The following is an 18,134-nucleotide window of genomic DNA, read 5'->3' as shown; positions in this document are numbered from 1 at the left end:
CCTGTGCTGCCGATTGCAAGGCAGTCCCAGCCTCATGAGAGAACCCTGCGGTTCTTGGCGAAAATGCCAATTCCTGCCCCCCACCCAGAGAGCCCAGGAAGGTGCATTTCAACACATTTTCAGATGGTTCTGCTGTGGTGGTTCTGAGCCACTTAGCCAAGTCCTGCAGCGGTGGGCCCGCCTTTCCTCAAGGCACTCCTTGAGCGGAGGGACGCAGGACATCAGCTGCTGTGGCCTCAGCCAGAGGGCCGTGCGGGAGCGCTGGCCACGCGGGCCTCTCCCTCCGGAGGCCTTGAATGGGAGGCGGGGATGCAGAGGGGACCAGGAGGGCTTGGGGAGGCAGCCCCCGCACACTCTTGTGGGCACCGAACAATGAGCCCAGAGGGAGCCCAGAGAGCCTCTGGTTGCCATGGTAACAGCTTCCCAGCTCCTCGGAGCTGGGGAGGAGACCAAAGGCCCCGCTAAGAAGACCCCAGGAAGGGGCCACAGGGGATGCAGGAGGCCGCTCCAGCGCACAGAAGCCCTGGGCTCGCTCACCAGGTGGCCTTGGCCTCTCTGGCCTCAGGCTCCTGTCTGTGAAATGGGCCTAAGGCCTGAGTGCAGATGGATCCTTTGGTGCCCCAGGTGCTGAGTGCTCGGTCCCCCCACGTGGTGGGATGGGGAGGGGTTGGCACACCCACGCCACGCGCGCGCACACACGTGAAGCTCCCAGTGAACAGAGTGCAGGGCAGGTGTGGGGTGTGGGAGCGAGCAGGGAGCCCCTGACTGCTGCCCGCCCTCCCTGCAGGCTTTGGCAGGTGCCCGGGAGAAGGGCCCCCAGCTGGGCCCGAGGCTGCCCTCAATTGTGGTGGAGTCCCCCGAGGCGGGTTCTGTGGAGAGCGGGGAGCTGCGCTGGCCGCCAGAGGGCGCCCTGAGGGGGTCAGCCCAGACCCAGGGCGTGGCTGGTGAGTGAGGGGCTGCCTGCGGCAGGGGTGTGGGGTGTGGGGGGGTACTACCTCTCCAGTCTGTGCACATCATGGCCCCCCTTGCCTGAGCTTCTGCGGGGGCACCTGGGAGCCTCATGGCCTTGACCCTCTCTTTGTCCAATGCCCCCTCCCACGTGCACACGAGGACCCCACCTGCTGTGGTGGACCCCAGGCCCAGCAGAGGAAGGCACGCATTTGGGGTCTGCTGGACACAAGACCCTGTGCTCCTCCCAGTCCCAGCTCCTCTCCTCTCCCACCTGATTCATGCCTGGGGGACAGGTGTGCGTTCAGAGGGCCTGGGAAAGGTGAGGGGGTGGGTGCTGGGCAGGCCCGGCCTGGGTGCCCAGGAGGCGGGGAGACGAGCCGTCCCAGTGACAGGCACCCGTGCTAGCCACCAGTGCCTGATTAAAGGCTAAGAGGCTGCCAGAGCCAAGGAAGCTTCCAGAAGGAGTAGGATGTGTGGGGAGGAGAGGGGTCTTCCAGGGCCCAGGTGTGAGGCATAGGAGAGACGGCAGGCTGGCCAGTGGGGGCCTCTGTGGAGGGCACTGGGGGGCAAGTTGTGCCCTGAGAAGTCTGTCCCCTGAAGAGGAAATGAATTTGGCCTCCGCTGGGGCCGCCTAGCCCCTACCTGCCCTCCCCCACTTCTCAGACAGCAGCTGAGGCCCAGAAGGGGCCTGTCTAGGCCATAACCCCCGCCTTTCCCCAAAGCCCCCTCAATCTCTGTCAGCTTCCATCTAGGGCCCAGAGCGGCACCAGGGATCACCCCTTGGGTAACCACTGGAACTTGGGCTCTGGGTGGGGGGAGGGTAGTGTCTCCAGATTGGCCCCGGACTTGCCTTCAGTCTGCCACCTTATCGCTCTGGCCCCAGGGGAGGAAGGGCTCCTGCTCCCAGAGCCGGGCCTTGCCTGCCCCCTCCCTTTCCTTGCCAGCCTGTCGGAAATGCAGCCCCAGCAACATGGAGGCCTTTATGTTTCTGCAGCCTCCTCACTGAGGGAAGCACCCGGGAAGGCCCCGGAAGACGCCAGCAGCAAGCATGCCAGCTGCAAGGACCAGGCCCCCCAGGACCCCCAGTAAGGGGGCAGGACATGGCCTGATTTTGCTGTGCAGGGCTGGGGTGGGGGGCACCCAGCAAACCCTGCAGGCTGACACCTGGGAGGGCCTCGGTCCCTGGGTGGCTGGGCTGATTCTTGGAGAGGGGACAGCACAGCCACCACCTCCTGCCTCCTGGGGTCTGGCCAGGACCACCGCCTGCCCTCTCCCGTCTGCAGCCCGGGATCTGGATCACACCCTCCTTGTCCTGAAGTTTGAAGCAGAAATAAAGGCCCTTCCTGGTGGCTGGCGGGCACATTTGCTAGGGCCCTGAGGGGCTGGGAACAGTTTGGGTTTTACTATGGCATTCCAGACAAGGGCCTTGACTCGGAGCCCAGGGTGACCAGGCCAAAGTGCCAAGTGAGTGACTCAGGTGTTTCTACACTGGGGGTGGGGTGGCTGGTGGGGCCAGTTTGCTCCTGTGGACTTTGCTCCTCTGGCTCCCCCAGCCTTGGGCCTTCTGCTCTGCTCAGCCTCAGCCAGGACCACCTAAGGCAGGACAAGCTTCCTCCAGGTGGCCCTCCCCCTCTCCTTGGGGCCTCCAGCTCTGGCTGGACCCTGAGGGCACGATTCCTTCCTCTTATAACCCTCCTCACTAGGAGTCTAGGGCACAGGAGTGGCCCATAGGATGGGGTCCTATTCCAGGCTGGGTCTCCTCAAGTCCTTGCAAAAGTCCCACTTCACAGATGAACACACTGACATGTGAAGAGGCACCCACGGCTCGTCCCGGCCCCAGCTATGATGGGGTCCCTGGGACGGGGCGGGGAGGCACCTCTTCCTGCCCATGTGAGTGTCCTCTCCCTCCAAGGGGTCCAGCGATATTGCCTCTTGGCCGTGTCTCTCTGTGCAAGGGGAACCCTCCTGGCTAGTTGGGGTTAGCATGGGTGGGGGGCAGAAACCCAATCACTGCTGGAGCCCAGGTGTGCTGGCCTCCCCCCCAGTTTCCCTTTATGGTCCTCTGCCCTTGGCTAGCCTGACCCAGGGCAGAGAAAGCCTGGCAGGAGGCAGCCCCGCATAAATGTTAACCTCAAAGAAGTCCTCGGGCTCAGGCCAGGTGGGACAGGACCCTGGTGAGCTCGAAGGGGCAGTTGGGAGACGCAAGCCCCTCTCTTCTTTCCTGGAGGCCTTGCTCACCTCAAGGATGAATAAGGCACTTCCTCCAGCACCGCCTTCCTTCTAAAAATAACCCAGCCCCCAGTGCAGGAGAGGTGAAGGTGGAGGTGAGGAAGTTTGCCTGGCAGCCTGTTTTAATTTTAATCCCGCAGCCCCATGAGCCACTCCGCAGTCCCAGATGTCTCCGTGGTCCCCCCCCCCAGGTCTCCAGCTTAGAAGAGGTGTTGGACAGTCCTTCCAAGTCCTTCTTGCCCTCCGCCTCCAGCCCTCCCATGGTTCCGAGGGGACATGGCGGGGGGGGGGGGGGGGGCGGGGGCAGACATTTCACAGGACGCATGCCGGGGCTTGCTGATGGACAAACGGGTCGTGGGGTGAGGGACTTGAGCAAACAGGGGTGATTTGCGTATTCCTGGTGCAGAAGGTGGAGTGGGCCAGGGTCTCATTTACTGAGATTTCTTTGGAGCCCCTCCCAGGTATAGTGTTAAACTTATTTGTATACGACTGTCCCAAGGTCCCACCGCTGACAAATCGCTGAGCTGGGACAGAATCCAGGTCCCCCTGAGAGTCCGGTCTGAGTGGTACCCACAATACCACACTGAAGCCCACCATCTACCAGGGCAGGCCTTGAGAGAAGGTGACCCATTATTGGAGGCCCCTGGAACCTGCAGTACCCAGTGAGTCCAGGGTTGGGGAGTCAGGCCCACTGAGGCAGTCCAGTGGGGGCAGGGCTCGGCATGTCCGCCCCTCCAAGCACAGGCCCCCAGCCTGCAGGACACAGTCCCCTAAAGACTGGTCCCCAGCCCACCGACCTTCACTCAGAAGAGCTGGTTCCGGCAGAGCGGGAGGGGGCGGTATCAGAAGTGGATGCCCCGCCCACCGGGTAGCCCCGCCCATATGCATGAGGCCCCGCCCCCAAGGCAGTGGTGGAAGGGTGCGGGGGTGGGGGTGGGGGAAGGGCCTTGGGAATCATCCAGAGGCCCCATTCCGGCGTGGGTTGGGGTCATTGCCTAGTGCAGGTCGGAGATGGGTCACCTCAACTTTGCAATATCGGTCTCAGAGAGACGCCTTCCCCTGCCCCGACCCAAAGCCCCGACCCAAAGCCGGTTCGGAGAAGAGGACCCAACCCAGGCTTCCTGCTCTCTGCCCCGTCTGTTTGGTCCTGGCTGCGGTGTGGGTGACATCTGCCGCCTTTGGCATCAGCATTCGGGGTGTGACAGCCTGGCTTCCCCGGAACCACGGGCACAAGCAAGCGTCTGGGGGTGAGAGTCCTTCTCCCTGCCCTCTCCCACCTGGGAGCAGGTTCTCTGCTGCCGTGGACACATGTCCCCAACAGCTGCATTTTTTTTTTTTTTTTTTTAATGGAGACAAGGCTGGGACTTTTCTACAGGGATTTTACTGAGGCAATTGGGGAACCACAGCGTGGAGATGGGTTGAAAGAACCAGCACAGCCTCCTGCTGAAAAGTGGGCCCAGGCTGGGAACGGGTGCGGGGTGGAGCTGGGAGCTGGGGAGAGGCCCAGGCGCAACTGCCCAGGCCCTGGGTGCTGCCAGCTTTCCGGGGACCCCTCTCTTGACCCTAATGTGCCCTGTGAAGCAGAGACCAGGAAGGCCTCGCCCTATGGGAAGACCCCAGTCCTCAGAGGCAGGACCCAGGGCTGGCATCCTGGCCTCTGTCTCAGCAGCTTTGTGGGCCGCGGGCAGGTTCCTGCGCCTCTGAGCCGGTGTTCCAGTGCAACGAGGGTGGAGGTATTCACTCCATGAGGCCCTGGGACCGCCAAAGAAGAGCCCCGGGCTGTCACTGTGGGGTGTCCCTCTGTCTCTGAAGCTGTGCGTTCCCCTCCCATCTCTCGGTTTCTGACTGCTGGAGACACATGGCGCAGGAGGCCGGCGAGCAGACCAGCCTGAGCTGGGGCGGGGGTCCCTCCAGCCCGCGGGGCTCGAGCTGAGACTTGTGACCCTGCTTCACAGAGGGGTACCCAGGGCTCGGGGGCTCGTGACTCAAGTGGGAAGCCAGAGGGCTTCCTGGAGGAGGTGCTGGTATCTCTGGGTCCGATCTGACCTGGCTACAGGTGGCAGTGGGGCACTGCAGCATCTCAGGTGCCTTCCAATCTGTTGTGGGCTGGAGTTTGTCCACCGAAAATTCCTACGTTGAAGTCCTAACTCCCAACAATTCCTCAGAAGGTGACTAGATTTGGAGATAGTGCCTTGAAGAAGGTGACTTGTTAAAACGAGGCCATTAGGGTGAGTCCTGATCCTATAGGACTGGTGTCCTCATAACAACAGAAACACAGAGACACGCACGGAGGAACAACCGTGTGAGGACGCGGGGAGAGCATGGCGTCCCCCTGCCCAGGAGAGAGGCCTCAGGAGAAATCAGCTTTGCTGACACCTGGATCTCGGATTTCCACCTCCAGGACTTGGAAAAATAAATATCTGCTGCTTAAGCCCTCCAGCCCGTGGCGCTGTGTCCTGGCAGCCCTTGGACACAAGCCTGTCTCCACCTGCCCTGCTCTGCTCCCCGCCCAGAGGCTCCTGCTCAGCCTGCTCAGGCCTGGATCAGTCCTCCTTGGATTTTCCCTAAGTTTTTTCCAAGGATGCCAGCACCAGAATCCCCCATGAAGATGTGGGGCCTGCCTCTTCTGGGAAGCCTCAGGGTCCCTCCCCACAAACCCTCCCCAGCTGGAGCCTCGGTGGGGGAGGAGGGCCTGTGCTCGCCATTCCGCAGGCCCAGGCCGCATCCACACCTTTGCTGACCGCTGCCCAGAGCGCCATCTCTCCTCACTTCTGAGCGGAATCCTTCTCCCCCGAGCCCCCTCCCACGCCAGCTCCTGAAGCCCTCTGGAATGGCCTGTGGCTTATGACATTCCCTTTGCTGTCACTGTGACATCCTCCTGAACTATCCCCCCCAACCTCCACCCCTGTGCCCCATGGGCTCTTGGCTCTCCATGCCAGGCAGGGGCTCTCCGAATGAGCTTGGCACACGGGCCCAGAAGAGGGAGGGCTTCTTCTGGGCTGGGATGCCACCCACCAAGGCAGGCAGCGCCTCTGGCTCCTGGCCTCAGAGGGACCACAGAAGGGTCCTCCTCACACTGCCTTGAGCCCTGAAGGGCCGCCCCTCCCCTGCCGTGCTCCCTGACAGCCTGCGCATGGACTGCTAGGAATCAAAGGTTGGAGTAATAGTGTCTGTGACAGGAGGGGCACTTCTGAAAGTGAAACTACGGGTTTGGGGTGGAGGATGGGGCAGGGGGTGGGGCCGGTGGGCCCAGGGCGTGCGCAGACCAGGCTGGGAAGTCCCAGCTGTTGGTCGCTCACTCGGGCTGCTCCAGAGGCCTCACCACCGAGGCCCAGTTCCCGGGCCCTGGCTCAGCAGGCTTCTCCTGGCAGCTCCGTCCTGCCTGGGGCCTGGGCCCTCTTCACCCAGCAGGTACGTTCCGTGCAGGTGGCCCGGGAGGGCTGTGGGGATGCCCTGGGCAGTGGGCGGGGACTCAGGGGGCTGAGGACGGCTCGGCTCGGGGTCTGCCAGTGGCCTTCTGGGCCAAGGATCTCAGCTCGGAGCCCAGGACCGAGCGCAGCTCAAATCACCGGGTGCAGACACAGACACGCAGAACGCGGCTATGCGGATGGAAAGACCCACACATGGGCACTGACAGACACACGGACTCACAGACAGAGCCACTCGCAGGCCTCTGAGACACATGTACAGGGGGACACACTCAGGTTAACACACAAGGCCCGTCCACACAAAAGGGGGAACCCCCTCAGGCCCCCCCCCCCACGTTAGATAGCTTATCTGTTTTCCTTGGGTACCTGCCAGGTACTGGGCGGGCCTGGCTGGGGGCTGAGTTAGGCCCACTCCCCGCCCTGGGGGGCTCGTGGCCCAGGGCCAGATGCCCCACACCACGCCACCGTCCCATGGGACACCCAGCGTGAAACCAGGCCCTGAGCGGGAGGTGCGGACTGTTGTCCAGAAAGGCTGCTGAGGCAGGTCTGGGGCGGGGTCAAGGTGGAGTCCACAGGGCATGGAGGCCAGCAGATACCGGTGTGGGGCCCGGCCAGGATCGCAACGGGGACCCTGAGCCTGACGGTCCCCTCCTCCACCAGGCTGGCTCTGGGCGGATGGGCACGGGGCCGATGGACGGAGACTCCCGGGCCAGTAAGGAAAGCCCATTGCCACAGGAACATTGGGCAGCACAGCCCAAAGATACCTTGGAGATGGGGGCACCCATATCCCCTGGGCCGTGAAATCCAGGTCAGATTTGGAGAGCTAAGATGGGGAGGCTGGGAGAGGAGCAGCCAAAGAGGTGCCCGGGGGGCTGCATGGGTACAGGTCAAGGAGGCCCAGAGGTGAGGCTGGAGGGGGTCCAGGGGTGGGGGAGCTCTGGCTGCCAGGATCTGGGGAGCCACGGAAGGGCTCAAAGCAAGGGAGTGACCTGGTTGACTTGTGCTGTAGGAGGGTCTGTAATGGCTTGGGGAAGTGTGGGAGCAAGGTCAAAGAGGGCAGAGACACCAGCTGGGGGCCTCGAGGGGCCTTCAGGACAGTTCTGGTTCTGGAGGAGGGTGGTCGAGCAGGCTGGGGGGACCCGTCTGCTTGTGTGGCCTCACAGAAGACCCAAACTGCCAGCCGCCCCTCCTTCCCCCCGAATCTGCCTCTCGGCTTCACTCCTGGCATCCGGGAGCAGCTGCCACTGTGGGCGCCTCGGCCAGAAGAGAGGGTTCCTTGGGCAGCAGCGTGTTTCACTGTAGCTGGGAGACGTGGGGACCCGGGCTGTGCTCCCGAGGCCCCCTGACCCTGAGCTGTGTGGCTGGAGGCAAGACCCTGCCTCTTTTCGGAGCCTGTTTGCTCATCTATGAGATGAGGTGACACCCTGCAGCTTTGTCGTTAGGGAAACCTGATGTGCGCCAGGCCTTGGGCTGGGCGCACAGTAGGTGTTTACCAAGTGTAAGCTCAGCCAAGACAGGGCCCACTTGACCCTCCCCCATGCCCCTCGTGACGATACTCAAAGCACATCTGGGCACAGCACAGGTCGTCTGGACACTGCTGGTGGCTGAGGGGCCCCGGGTACAAGGGAGCTGGGGGTGGGGAGGGAAGAAAGCTCTCGGGACAATGCTCCCTGCGTGTGTGGGTCAGTCCAAGTCGGGGCAGGGTCCCTGAGTCCCAGTGACCAGGAGAGGACGATGACCTGTGACCTGGGCAGGGCTGATAAGAACCCATCAATCACCTGCTCCTGCCTCTCCCTCAGCAAGGCCTCTCTCCAGGTGTTAGGTGGCCTCTGGGAACAGGAAAGGAGGCCTTCGCTGACGACCTGTGTGTCTGACCCCTGGAGGGCATTCGGGGGGTGGGTGAGGGTCTGGGCCTTGACCATCCCAGTGTCATCCCCACCAAGGCAAATGGGGGCCTGGGAAGAGGTATTCCCGCCTGATGTCACCCAAGGGTCAGGTGACAGCCTGACCTTTGTCCTGGGAGTGGGGGGAACCTGGGGATGGGCTGGGGGGCTCTGGCCTCTGGTGGGTCATTGACTTCAGTAGGTCCAGCCCTCCTTTGGGCACACTTCTCCAAGGCTAAAGTAAGACCTGGCTGGTCTAAGAGAGCCCCCAGCCCAGCCACACCCTCACAAAGGGGTAGGTGGGAGCCCCCAACACTGAGGAGTCTCCTGTCTCCCACACCAGCCTTACCTAAAGGCAGAAGGTCAAACACAGGCCAGGCTGTGCCCCAAGGGAGTGTGAGAGCAGCCTGGGGCAGGCCTGGAGCCCGGGGAGGGCAAGGGCGGCCCCTGCTCTGCACCTCCATGCTCTAGAGACCCCCTCGGGGCCCCGTCACTGGGGGAGCACAGCAGGGCTGGGTGGAAAGGAGAAGCAACGAGGGAGTACTGCCTTGGGGACCTCCAGGTCCCTCCCACCATGCCCCCTACAGTGCTGCAAGGCTGGATAGGGAGATAAGCCTTGGGGACAGCGGGGGGGGGGGGGGGGTAGGTGGCCACAGACCTCAGGCCTGACCCCGCTTCCCTCCAATTCTGAGTTACCCAGAGAAGGGGTAGACTCTTACAGGGGTCCCTGACCTCCCCTTTGAGCAGAAGCAGTTGGGCCGGATGGGCTGAATAAGGGTGCACTGAGGGCTTTGGTGGGGGGGAGGGCAGTGAAAGCTGGGGGTGGGGGGAGTGGGCATTTTAGGCCTCAAGACCTCACGTCCAGGAAATCCTGGATGTGGTTGCTGGGCCCAGCCCCGGGGGCTGTGGGCTGTGGCTTGGGCTGGGCCACAGGACAACAGTGCAAGTTCAACTCTCCTCTCCCACTCTGACGGGAGGGTCTGGCCGGGCCAAGTCAGGGAGGGTCGGCACGGGGCCAGGGGGTGCTGCCCTGGGGAAGGTGGTGTTGGGGAAGTTTTCCAGAAGGAAGTAGCTGTCTGCATCTCAGAGCCAGCCGCAGCCTGGCACAGAGACAGCCCCGGCCAGGAGAGCTGCCTGGTGCCGGCCTAGGTTCATCTCCTGGGAGAAGCTTCCCCGACCAAGCCCAGCTGCTGGGCTCCACGAGGTCTCACAGGTTTCTCACAGGGTTTCCGTGCCCATCCCCAGGGCGGACGCCATCCCTCTCCCACCCCAGAGCTCCTGAGCCTCCTTTTCATCTCCAGCTTTCCTGCTACCAAGATGTCGTTGCCACAGACGGTGACCTCTGGGCCGGAGCTGCACAGCCCCAAGGAGCCTGCGAAGAAGCTGCAGACCCCACCAGTGCGGGGTCCCTGGCGGGCAAGCGGTGAGGGAGCTCCCGGCACCCGCTGTGAGGACACTTGGTCCGGCCTGGGCACATTCCGGCGGGCCTTCTCCCGGTCAAGCCAGCGGGCCTCAGGCCAGGCCCCCAAGGAGGACCTGGGCCTGTTCCAGCGCAGCTCCCGCTTCCTGTCCCGGTCCCTTCGGCGAGCCCGGGAGGACGGCTCCAAGGCTGACCAGTCCCAGGCCACGGCTGTGCCAGGGGTGACCCACAACCCACAGGTGCCCTCTAGGGTCATGGATGGTGGCGGCCGGCGGTCCTCCGCTGGGGTGGGACGTGAGGAACTGGAACCGGAGGCAGGTGAGCGCTTCACAAACAATACTGAGCATGGGGGGAAACTGAGGCCAGACGGTGAGCAGCAGGGCCCGGGCTTCCTGACAGGCTGTCCTCCCCAGCTCCTCCAAACACTGCCCTGCCCAACCGCATTTTACATTCTCCCAGCATTTCAACCACGGGAGCCTCCACGGGGCCGCTCAGAGAGGTGAGAGTGAGCCAAGCGAGACTCAGAGAGGTTAAGTGACCTGCCTCAAGTCTCACAGCCAGGAAGTGGGGAAATGGGATTTGAACCCGGACCTGCAGGACTCGGGAACCCTCACCTCCCCACCGCGGTCCACAGCCTGGCTCCTGGCCAAACTAGAGGCATGGGCAAGGCCCTGGTCCTCTGAGGTCCCGGAGGGCTCCTGGCAGCCATGCGCCCGGAGGGAAGGTCCTGGGGGCCTGTCAGGGCGGGACACACTGGAGCTGGGCCGCAAGGCTGCCGAGCACCCTCACTGCCGGTGTCCTCCGCGTCCTAGCACAAGGCAAATCCGTGGCCGACCTCATCACCGAGCGCCAGCTGTTGGCGGCCTTCGAGCAGCTGCGGCAGCTGGAGGGGCGGCTCGTGGCCGAGAAAGCCTCGCACAGCTTCCAGGAGGACCCCACGGGCTTCGCGCGGCGCGCCATGGACGTGTGTCTGCACTACGACGGGCTGGCGGCCGAGATCGGCGCCATCGTGCGCGAGACGCTGGGCCCGGGCGGCGTGGACGCGGCCGCGCTCGGCGAGCTGGCCCGCACGGTGCGCGCGGAGGAGGAGGCGCACCCCGCGTCCCCCGCCGACGGCGACTTCCTGCTCACCCCGCGCCGCTGGCGCCAGCACTGGGAGGACGCGGTGAGGCAGAGCGCGCAGGAGCGCGTGCAGCAGGCGGGCGCCGGGGCGGCTCCTGGGGCGGCCGAGGCCGAGGGGGCGTCGGGCCTGGCCCAGCGGCTGGCCGAGCTGGGCGGCGTGGTTCGCAGCGACCTGCAGAAGGTGTGGCGGGAGGTGCTGCCGGCTTACTCGGCCGCCGGCTTCCCGGCCGGGGAGGCCTACCTGCGGGCCTTCCACGGCGCGGTGGCCCAACGCCTCCAGGAGCTCGCGCAGGACGCCCGGGGCTGCGAGCAACTCTACGTCCTGCTGGACTGGGCGGTCAATGTCTACGGCAGGTGAGGCCCCAGCCAGCGGCCGCGGGAGGCCCCGGAGGCTGGCGTTGCCCGCCTGGCCGCTGCCCAGCGGGAGGCCTGTGGGTGCCCGCTCACCCTGAGCGGCTCGGGGCTCCTTTCTTCTCTCTTCCCTCGGGGAGGGCTGGTGGTTGGGCAGCAGAGATCCGGGGCTTTGACCTTCTTTTCTTCTTGGGCCCTGGCGCTCTCCCACCAGAATCTTCTTCAGGGGCCACCTACGCACCCGTTCCTGCAAGCGGGCAGACATCCGAGAGGAGTCCAGAGAGAGGGCATGTGCTTGTCCACAGGGTGCCTTTGCGCATTTACAAAAGGGCAGCCCTCGGGGCCAGACACAGGGCGGCTCACAGAAGCTGGATCTCCCCCCCACTCTTCCCTTTGGACGGGCCCCTAGGTACAGGGCCCGGCCTGTCACCAGCTCCCGCCGCCAGCTCTGCACAGTGTGATGGGGTGGATTACCTTCGCCTCTGAGCACTTCTCAGCTCTGAAGGCCAGAGCGCAGGTGGGAGGAGGGTGACTAAAGGCTTCTGGGCTCATTGATTTGCTGTGTGGCCTCAGGCAGGTGCCCGTCACTCTCTGGATCTCCCTGGTGGGGGCTGGGGAGTGGCAGATCCCTGAGCTGCCTGGTGCTTGGTGATGGTGTTAGGCTTGGCCAGGGGGAAATTCGGGACAGCAACTCGTGCATCGGAGCCCAGCCCAGGCCCTCAGCCCCTGCCCTGCCTTCCAGTCCTGACTTCCTGGGCGTCCCAGACCTGACCCTGTCCACGGAGCCACTACCCCCACTCCTGGCTCCTGCCTTGTGGGCCCGCCTGGAGAGTGACTACACCAGCTTCCTCGAGGTGAGGCCAGGGGCCAGGCCTGAGGGGCATGGTCCAGGCTTAATGTGGCTGCCTCACCCTGGGGAGGTGTGGTGCCCAGAGTCACCCAGGGTGTGTGGCCCTGGATCAGGCCAGAGTCCCTTCTTCTCACCGTGTGGCCTTTGGCATAGGCCTATGCCCCGGCAGGGTGGTCCTTTCCTCTGAGGGTGCATGACAGCTCAGGAGGTAGGGGAACTGGGACTTTCTTCTTGGGAGGGTCTCACTGTGCCCCTCTCGCCACCTCACACAGACCAAGGTCACGAGCTGCTTCGATAGCATCCTGCAGCTAGAGCAGAGTAGGTGGGCAGACACGGAGGCCCCCGATATGCTACAGGGTCTCTACCACACGCCGCTGTCCATCGATGTCCACATGGTGAGCCTGGTGGGGGAGAGAAGCATACTTGGGCCTCTGGTGCTGTTTGGTTCCCTTTGAGGTGGGGACACCCAGAACTATACGATCCAGTCCCAACCTCTTTTCCCCATTAGCCGAGAGCCTGAGGCCCCACCTGGAGTGGAATCAGGGACCTTGGGTCACATGCCAGGCTGGGATCCCCGGGGCTCAGCGCCCAGCTTGGCAAGTGGCCCGTGGCTGTGGGGACAGGGAGGAGCTTCTGGAAGCTGTAGCCGAGATGGGGAGACAGAGCAGGGCAAGCTGGGGACACCTCTGGGCCACAGGTGGGGGACAGGGGCATCAGGATCTGGGCTCTGACGTGGGTTCAGCGGGTGGCATCTCTTGTAGCTTGTGGCAGAGCATGTGAAGGTGGCCGGTGCCATCTCTGCGGAACTGGAGGCCACCACCCTGAGCATCTGTGCACGTGCACTTGGCCTCTTCCTGCCCAGGTGCGGCCACCTCCTCCGCCTGGGGATGGAGTGGGTGGAGCGGCCAGGGTGTGGACAGCCCTCGTCCCTGGGTGAGGGGAGGGAGAGCCCAACCTGTTTGCTCAGTCTGAGATCTCAGGACAGGTGAGAGGGAGGGGCCTTGTTATAACGCCCTGGGGGTCTGGGTGACGACCTGAGCAGAGGGCTGAGGCGCTAGGAAGGGTCCCTAAGGCCTCTGCGTACTTCGCCCCCAGGTTTGCAAAGGCTTTTCTAGAGTCGAAGGCGGTGAGCGAGCCTCATCTGGGCGCCAGTATCAACGCCTGCGAGGAGCTCCGGTGGGTCCCTCCCGCTCCTCCGCAGAGGAGGCGCCCGGCGCCGCCAGCAGGGGGCGCGCGAGCTCGGGGAACCGGGCACCGTAAGCGGAATCTGGACCCCGCGGAGGCGCTGGGGGACTTCCCAGAAGGCCTCCATGGATGGCCCCGTCTCCACTCCCGCCCCCGCTGGAAGGTCCTCCCTCCGCCCTTCAGAGCTGAGGGCCTGGAAGGGATGCAGGGAGTTTCAACGCAGAGCAGGGGGGAGAAGTTCCAGCCAGCCCAGTCATGGCCTGGTGCCGGCCCCGTGTGTCCCCTGTCACCAGGGGTTCCTTTCTTTCCTCCCTTCATCCACGTTAGCCATCTTCCTTTTCAGGGACACTCCCTTCTCCGGGAAGCCCTCCCTGGCACTCCGTCCTCCCCACTACCCTGGGGGTGCCACCTGGGTCCCTCTGCCCCCAGAAGGCAGAGGCCCCCCCCTTTCTGCTGGCAGCAGCTGCCCCCCTTCTATGCCTTCAACACCAGGACCAGCCTCGGTGTCCTCCACATTGTGGACCACCAGCAGCTGTGGGGGTGGACTTTGAGCCACCCCTGCTGGGGTCCCATCCTACCTCTGCAGCCTGCTTGCTGTGTGCCTCAAGATAAGTCACTTCCCTTTTCTGTGCTTCCTTCTGTCACCTGTGAAATGGAGTTTGGAGCGCCTGCTCCTGAGGGCTGCTTGGGGACCTAATGTCTTAGAGGGATCATCTCACCTTCAGGGTTACTACCCTGTGCAGCCCTAGAGGCTGCCCTTCACATTCTAGTCTAAGTTCGCGGAGTTGGTGTGGCACCTAGGCTCCATGGCTGTATTCTGGAACTCCTTCCACAGCCTGCTCCCCCTTGCCCACTTCCTCCCCTGTCCTGGTCCCACCCCAGGACCAGTCTTCTGGCCAGGTTCCCAGGAACCTTTGAAGAGCTGGAGAAACCTCTAGTGGCTGCCACCTGTACCTTTCAGAAACGGCTGCTCCAGGGCCTGCAGGGTGATGTGCAAGTGAGTAGGGCTTCCCTCCCCACTTTCCACACCCAGTAGGTGCTCCCTGTGCCCGGGGTTCGTAGCAGCTTCAGGGGTGGTACGCTGGGGGGTGGGCAAGGGACCTGAACCGACCAATGAGGTCAGGAGACGCCTACCTTCAGTCTCCACCTCTCCCAGAAGGTGGGTTCAAGGAACCAGACCCCTCACCCAGCCCCTGGGGCCTCCCCAGGCTCCCCTAAGCAAGGCCTGCCTAGAGGTTCACACACAACCCTGTCCACTGGAGCTCAGGGCCCAGATGAGGCGTTCCTGCCAAGGGCCTGGTGACATTCCTGGCTGAGAGGGGAGATGTTACCAGGGGGACTTTAGAAGGGAGCCAGATACCCCCTCCAGAGTTTCTTCCTGGGGACAGGCTGTCCCTTGACCCGAAACGCCCCTGTGAGGAGCCAGGCCCTGGACTCTGAGGGGAGGTTCTGGGGCGGAGCAGTATATGGTTGGAAGACTCCTGTCCCCCTCTCTCCCAGCCGCTTTTCAGGAACCTGTGCACCAAGGCGTGGTTGACACAAGACGTGCTGCAACCCCTCATGGACAAGGTGGTGGCCTTCGCCCGCCATCTGGAGCACATGGCCCCACTGCCGGCGCAGGTATCTCAGGGGCGCAGGGCTCAGGCGGGGACGCGCGCTGGGCGGGGCCCTTGGCTCTGACCCTGACGCGGCTGCCGGCCCGCCCAGGAGACCCTGCAGGAGCTGCACCGCTACGTGGTCCGAGAGTACCTGGCGCAGGTGTTGAGGCCGCGCGAGCGGTTCCGGGGTGAGGAGCGCGTGAGGAGCGCCCAGAAGATGGGCGTCGACGCCCAGGCCATCGGCGACACCTTCCAGGGCTTGGTAGGAGCATCCACGGCCAGCCCCGAGGGCCCGCCTCCCCTGGGGCCTCTGGCCTGGGGCCCTTCCGCGGGCACCCCGGTTCTCACTGTAGTGGCCTCCGCAAGAGCCCCCGCGGGGTGGGCTTTGGCAGAAGGGGTTCTCCCCGGGCGCGGCTGGGGCGGGGCTAGGTGGCGGTCATCTCCGTACATTTGCATACGGCTGGTGGGTTGGTGGGGCGAGTCGGGAAGGGGCGGGGCCTGTGGGTGGATCTTCCAGCCCCCCCCCCCGACCCCGCCTTTGGAGCTGGGGCACTTGGTACACGCACACCCCTTATCTGGGCTGTTGGTGTCCCGCACTCTGTAGGAGTCTGGGCTGTACCTCCGGGCCGGGGCCTCAGTTTACCCATCTGAGCAGAGATGGCAAGACATCTCTGCACTGTATTATGGGAAGGGAAGGTGGCGGAGTCCACCGCCGAGGCCCGAGGCCCCTTCCGCCACAAGCGCAGGAGGCAGTCATAGCAGGGACGCGGTGGCGGCTGCAGGGCGGCTGCAGGGGCCGGTGGGCTCCTGGGGCACTAGTGGAGGGGTCGCTGGCACAGGCGGCAAGGAGGCTCCGGGGGCAGGTGGCCCGGCCAGCACTTGTCTCCGTGTCTCCGTAGGGCTCTGAGGCCACGTGGCTGGACCAGGCTATCCCGTGTGTGGCTGACATCCTGGGTGAGACTTACAAAGACGACATCCTGAGGCACCTGGAGACACTCATCGGGAGCTACCCTGACATCAGGTCTGTTACCCACCTGCTCCCTCATGGGGCTCCAAGGGCAGAAGGCCACCAGGCCCCGGGGCAGGGGGATTGGTGCCTTCAGAGGGTCCCTGTGTCTTTAGGTGGGCAGGGGAGGAACCCCAGGGAGGCACAGCTTGTTCTGGTGGGCAGGGGAGCCACTATGCAGGCCAGGTGGGCCCTTCCTCGGGCCACTATGTGCCAGTGCCTGGGGACCATGGCCCCTGACCTTCAGGCAGGATGAGGGGGATGAGGGGGGAAAGGGGGGTCAGCCTTCCTTCAGAAGCTATTCTGGGCCACTTCCTTCAGTGCTCTCGGATGGGAAGGCCCCTACAGCCTGGGGGAGTGGGTTGTGGTCGGGGCCCCTCTTTGGGCATCAGACCCCAGAGATAAGTACCCATCCCTGAGTTTGAAGGGGAGGCATGGCCCCCTCTGCAAGAAAGCCCTATTGGGAGCCTGGAGACTCCTGACACCCCGACAGGAGGAAGGAGACTTTGATCCCCGGGGGTGTGTTGGGGAGAATGGTGAGTCATCGATCCTGTGGAAATTCCAACCCAACCTCTCCATAACCTTGGAGAGTCCAGGATGGGGAGGCAACAGAGAGCCCAGGGCAAAGCCCTCTCCCCAGCCTGGACTCTCTCTGTCTTTGGCTGGAAATGACTACCCCCTACGCAAGGGGGGTTCCCCCTGGTCCCTGGGGTTCCTCTACACTCAGCCAGCTCCTCCCCTGCCCCCACCTTCTGGAGGGGGGATGAGGGGGGACTCCGGGTGCTGCTGAGCCAGGGCTGCCCGCTGCCTCTCTCCCTGCTGCCTGCGTGTGTGGCTCCCGGCACAGGGCTCCCAGGAAGAGGCCCAGGACACCTCCTGGCCAGGACCTCCTCTCCTGGAGGCCATCCCACTCTCTCGCTCACTTCTCCACTGTTTCTTGACCTCCAGCTTGGACTGTTGTCCCTGTTGGGCACACTCCCTCCTCTCCCCACCCAGCTCAGCACCCTTGGAGCCCCAGACACCCTGTGCAGGGGCACTGCCCCCTCCCTCAGCCTCGATCATTCTTGACCTTTCTCAAGCTAGGCCCCAGGATTGCTGGGTGGCCCTGCACTTGAGCCCAGGGCTTCCCCTCCCTCAAAGTCGGGATTGCCCCTGGAGATGGGCTGGCAGGGACAGGGCCGTGTCTTTGCAGGCGGGACCACGTGCTGGCCATCCTGGCCCTGCGCAGACTGGGCCGCCGGCGGAACCAGCGGCTCTTGCAGCATGCCCAGGGCCTGATGAGGGCTGCGGCCAAGGCAGGGGGCTCCGGGGCAGCAGGGGGCCACGTGCTCTTCGAAGAGATCGAGGTGCCTGCCTCCATGGACCTGCTGATCGCCTGCATCTAACGGCCTGGGTCTGGGAGGGGGCGGGCTCAGGTGGGGGGCTGCGTTAGCTCAAGGGCACCTCGCCCCAGGCTTGGGAGCCCAGGGAGACGCGTGCAGCCTTGCTGCCAGCCTTGAAGTGCATGATGAGGAATCTTCACCCTCAGACACGGTGGCTGCGCCCCAGGAGGAAGGGCGAGAAGAGAGGCATTTCGGGCATTTGCAGGGGAGTGTTTGGGGGAGGCAGAAGCTCCTTCCAGGACTGCCCTCCAGGGGAGGCCTCCCTGCCCAACGGTCCAGCTCCACCCCCAGTCCAAATGTGAAGGACAGAGTATTTATTTTGAAAATAAAAGTGAATTAAAATGGTGCCTCCCGAAAGAGGGGGCGGGGCTGAGTTGGCTGGGAGCAGAAGGTGTGGGTCCCCACGCAGCGAGGGGTTGGGACGGAAAATTCTGTGGCTGTGGGTTCTGCCCATGGTACCAATGGGGAGGCTCATTGTACAAATGGGTCCAGAGCTGGGAAGGCCTGTGCCTGTGGCTGCAGAGAAAACAGTCTTTAACCCTGGGATCCTGGGTCCACTGGCCTCATGTGCCAAGTGAACCTCACCCAGCAGGGGTGGGCACTGCTCTGGCGGTTCTCAACAGGCCCGGGCTCCTGGGAGACAAGAAAAGGCCAAGGCATGTTCTGCAGGCTAAAGTATTTGGGTTAGACGTGAAAGGGACTTCCAGCAGGGCAAGTATCAGCCGGGGA

At 63.9% G+C, this 18,134-nt stretch overlaps 1 protein-coding gene across 1 annotated transcript; it reads left to right on the top strand.

Moving 5' to 3' along the window:
• Positions 1 to 6,566: 6,566 nt before the first annotated feature.
• Positions 6,567 to 17,628, top strand: EXOC3L4 (exocyst complex component 3 like 4). Its single transcript, XM_044230351.1, has 12 exons — positions 6,567 to 6,591; positions 9,793 to 10,229; positions 10,724 to 11,387; positions 12,127 to 12,238; positions 12,507 to 12,629; positions 12,996 to 13,096; positions 13,330 to 13,410; positions 14,302 to 14,416; positions 14,920 to 15,039; positions 15,127 to 15,279; positions 15,917 to 16,038; positions 17,216 to 17,628. The coding sequence occupies exons 2-12, from the start codon at positions 9,809 to 9,811 to the stop codon at positions 17,406 to 17,408; spliced, it is 2,205 nt and encodes a 734-aa protein (XP_044086286.1). The 5' UTR covers positions 6,567 to 6,591; positions 9,793 to 9,808; the 3' UTR covers positions 17,409 to 17,628.
• The last annotated feature ends 506 nt before the right edge of the window (positions 17,629 to 18,134 follow it).

Source organism: Neovison vison, chromosome 13 (assembly GCF_020171115.1).
Source record: "Neovison vison isolate M4711 chromosome 13, ASM_NN_V1, whole genome shotgun sequence".
NCBI classification, from domain to species: domain Eukaryota; kingdom Metazoa; phylum Chordata; class Mammalia; order Carnivora; family Mustelidae; genus Neogale; species Neogale vison.
The sequence above is the reverse complement of the archived record's forward strand: the minus strand, read 5'-3'. Positions and strand labels throughout refer to the sequence as shown.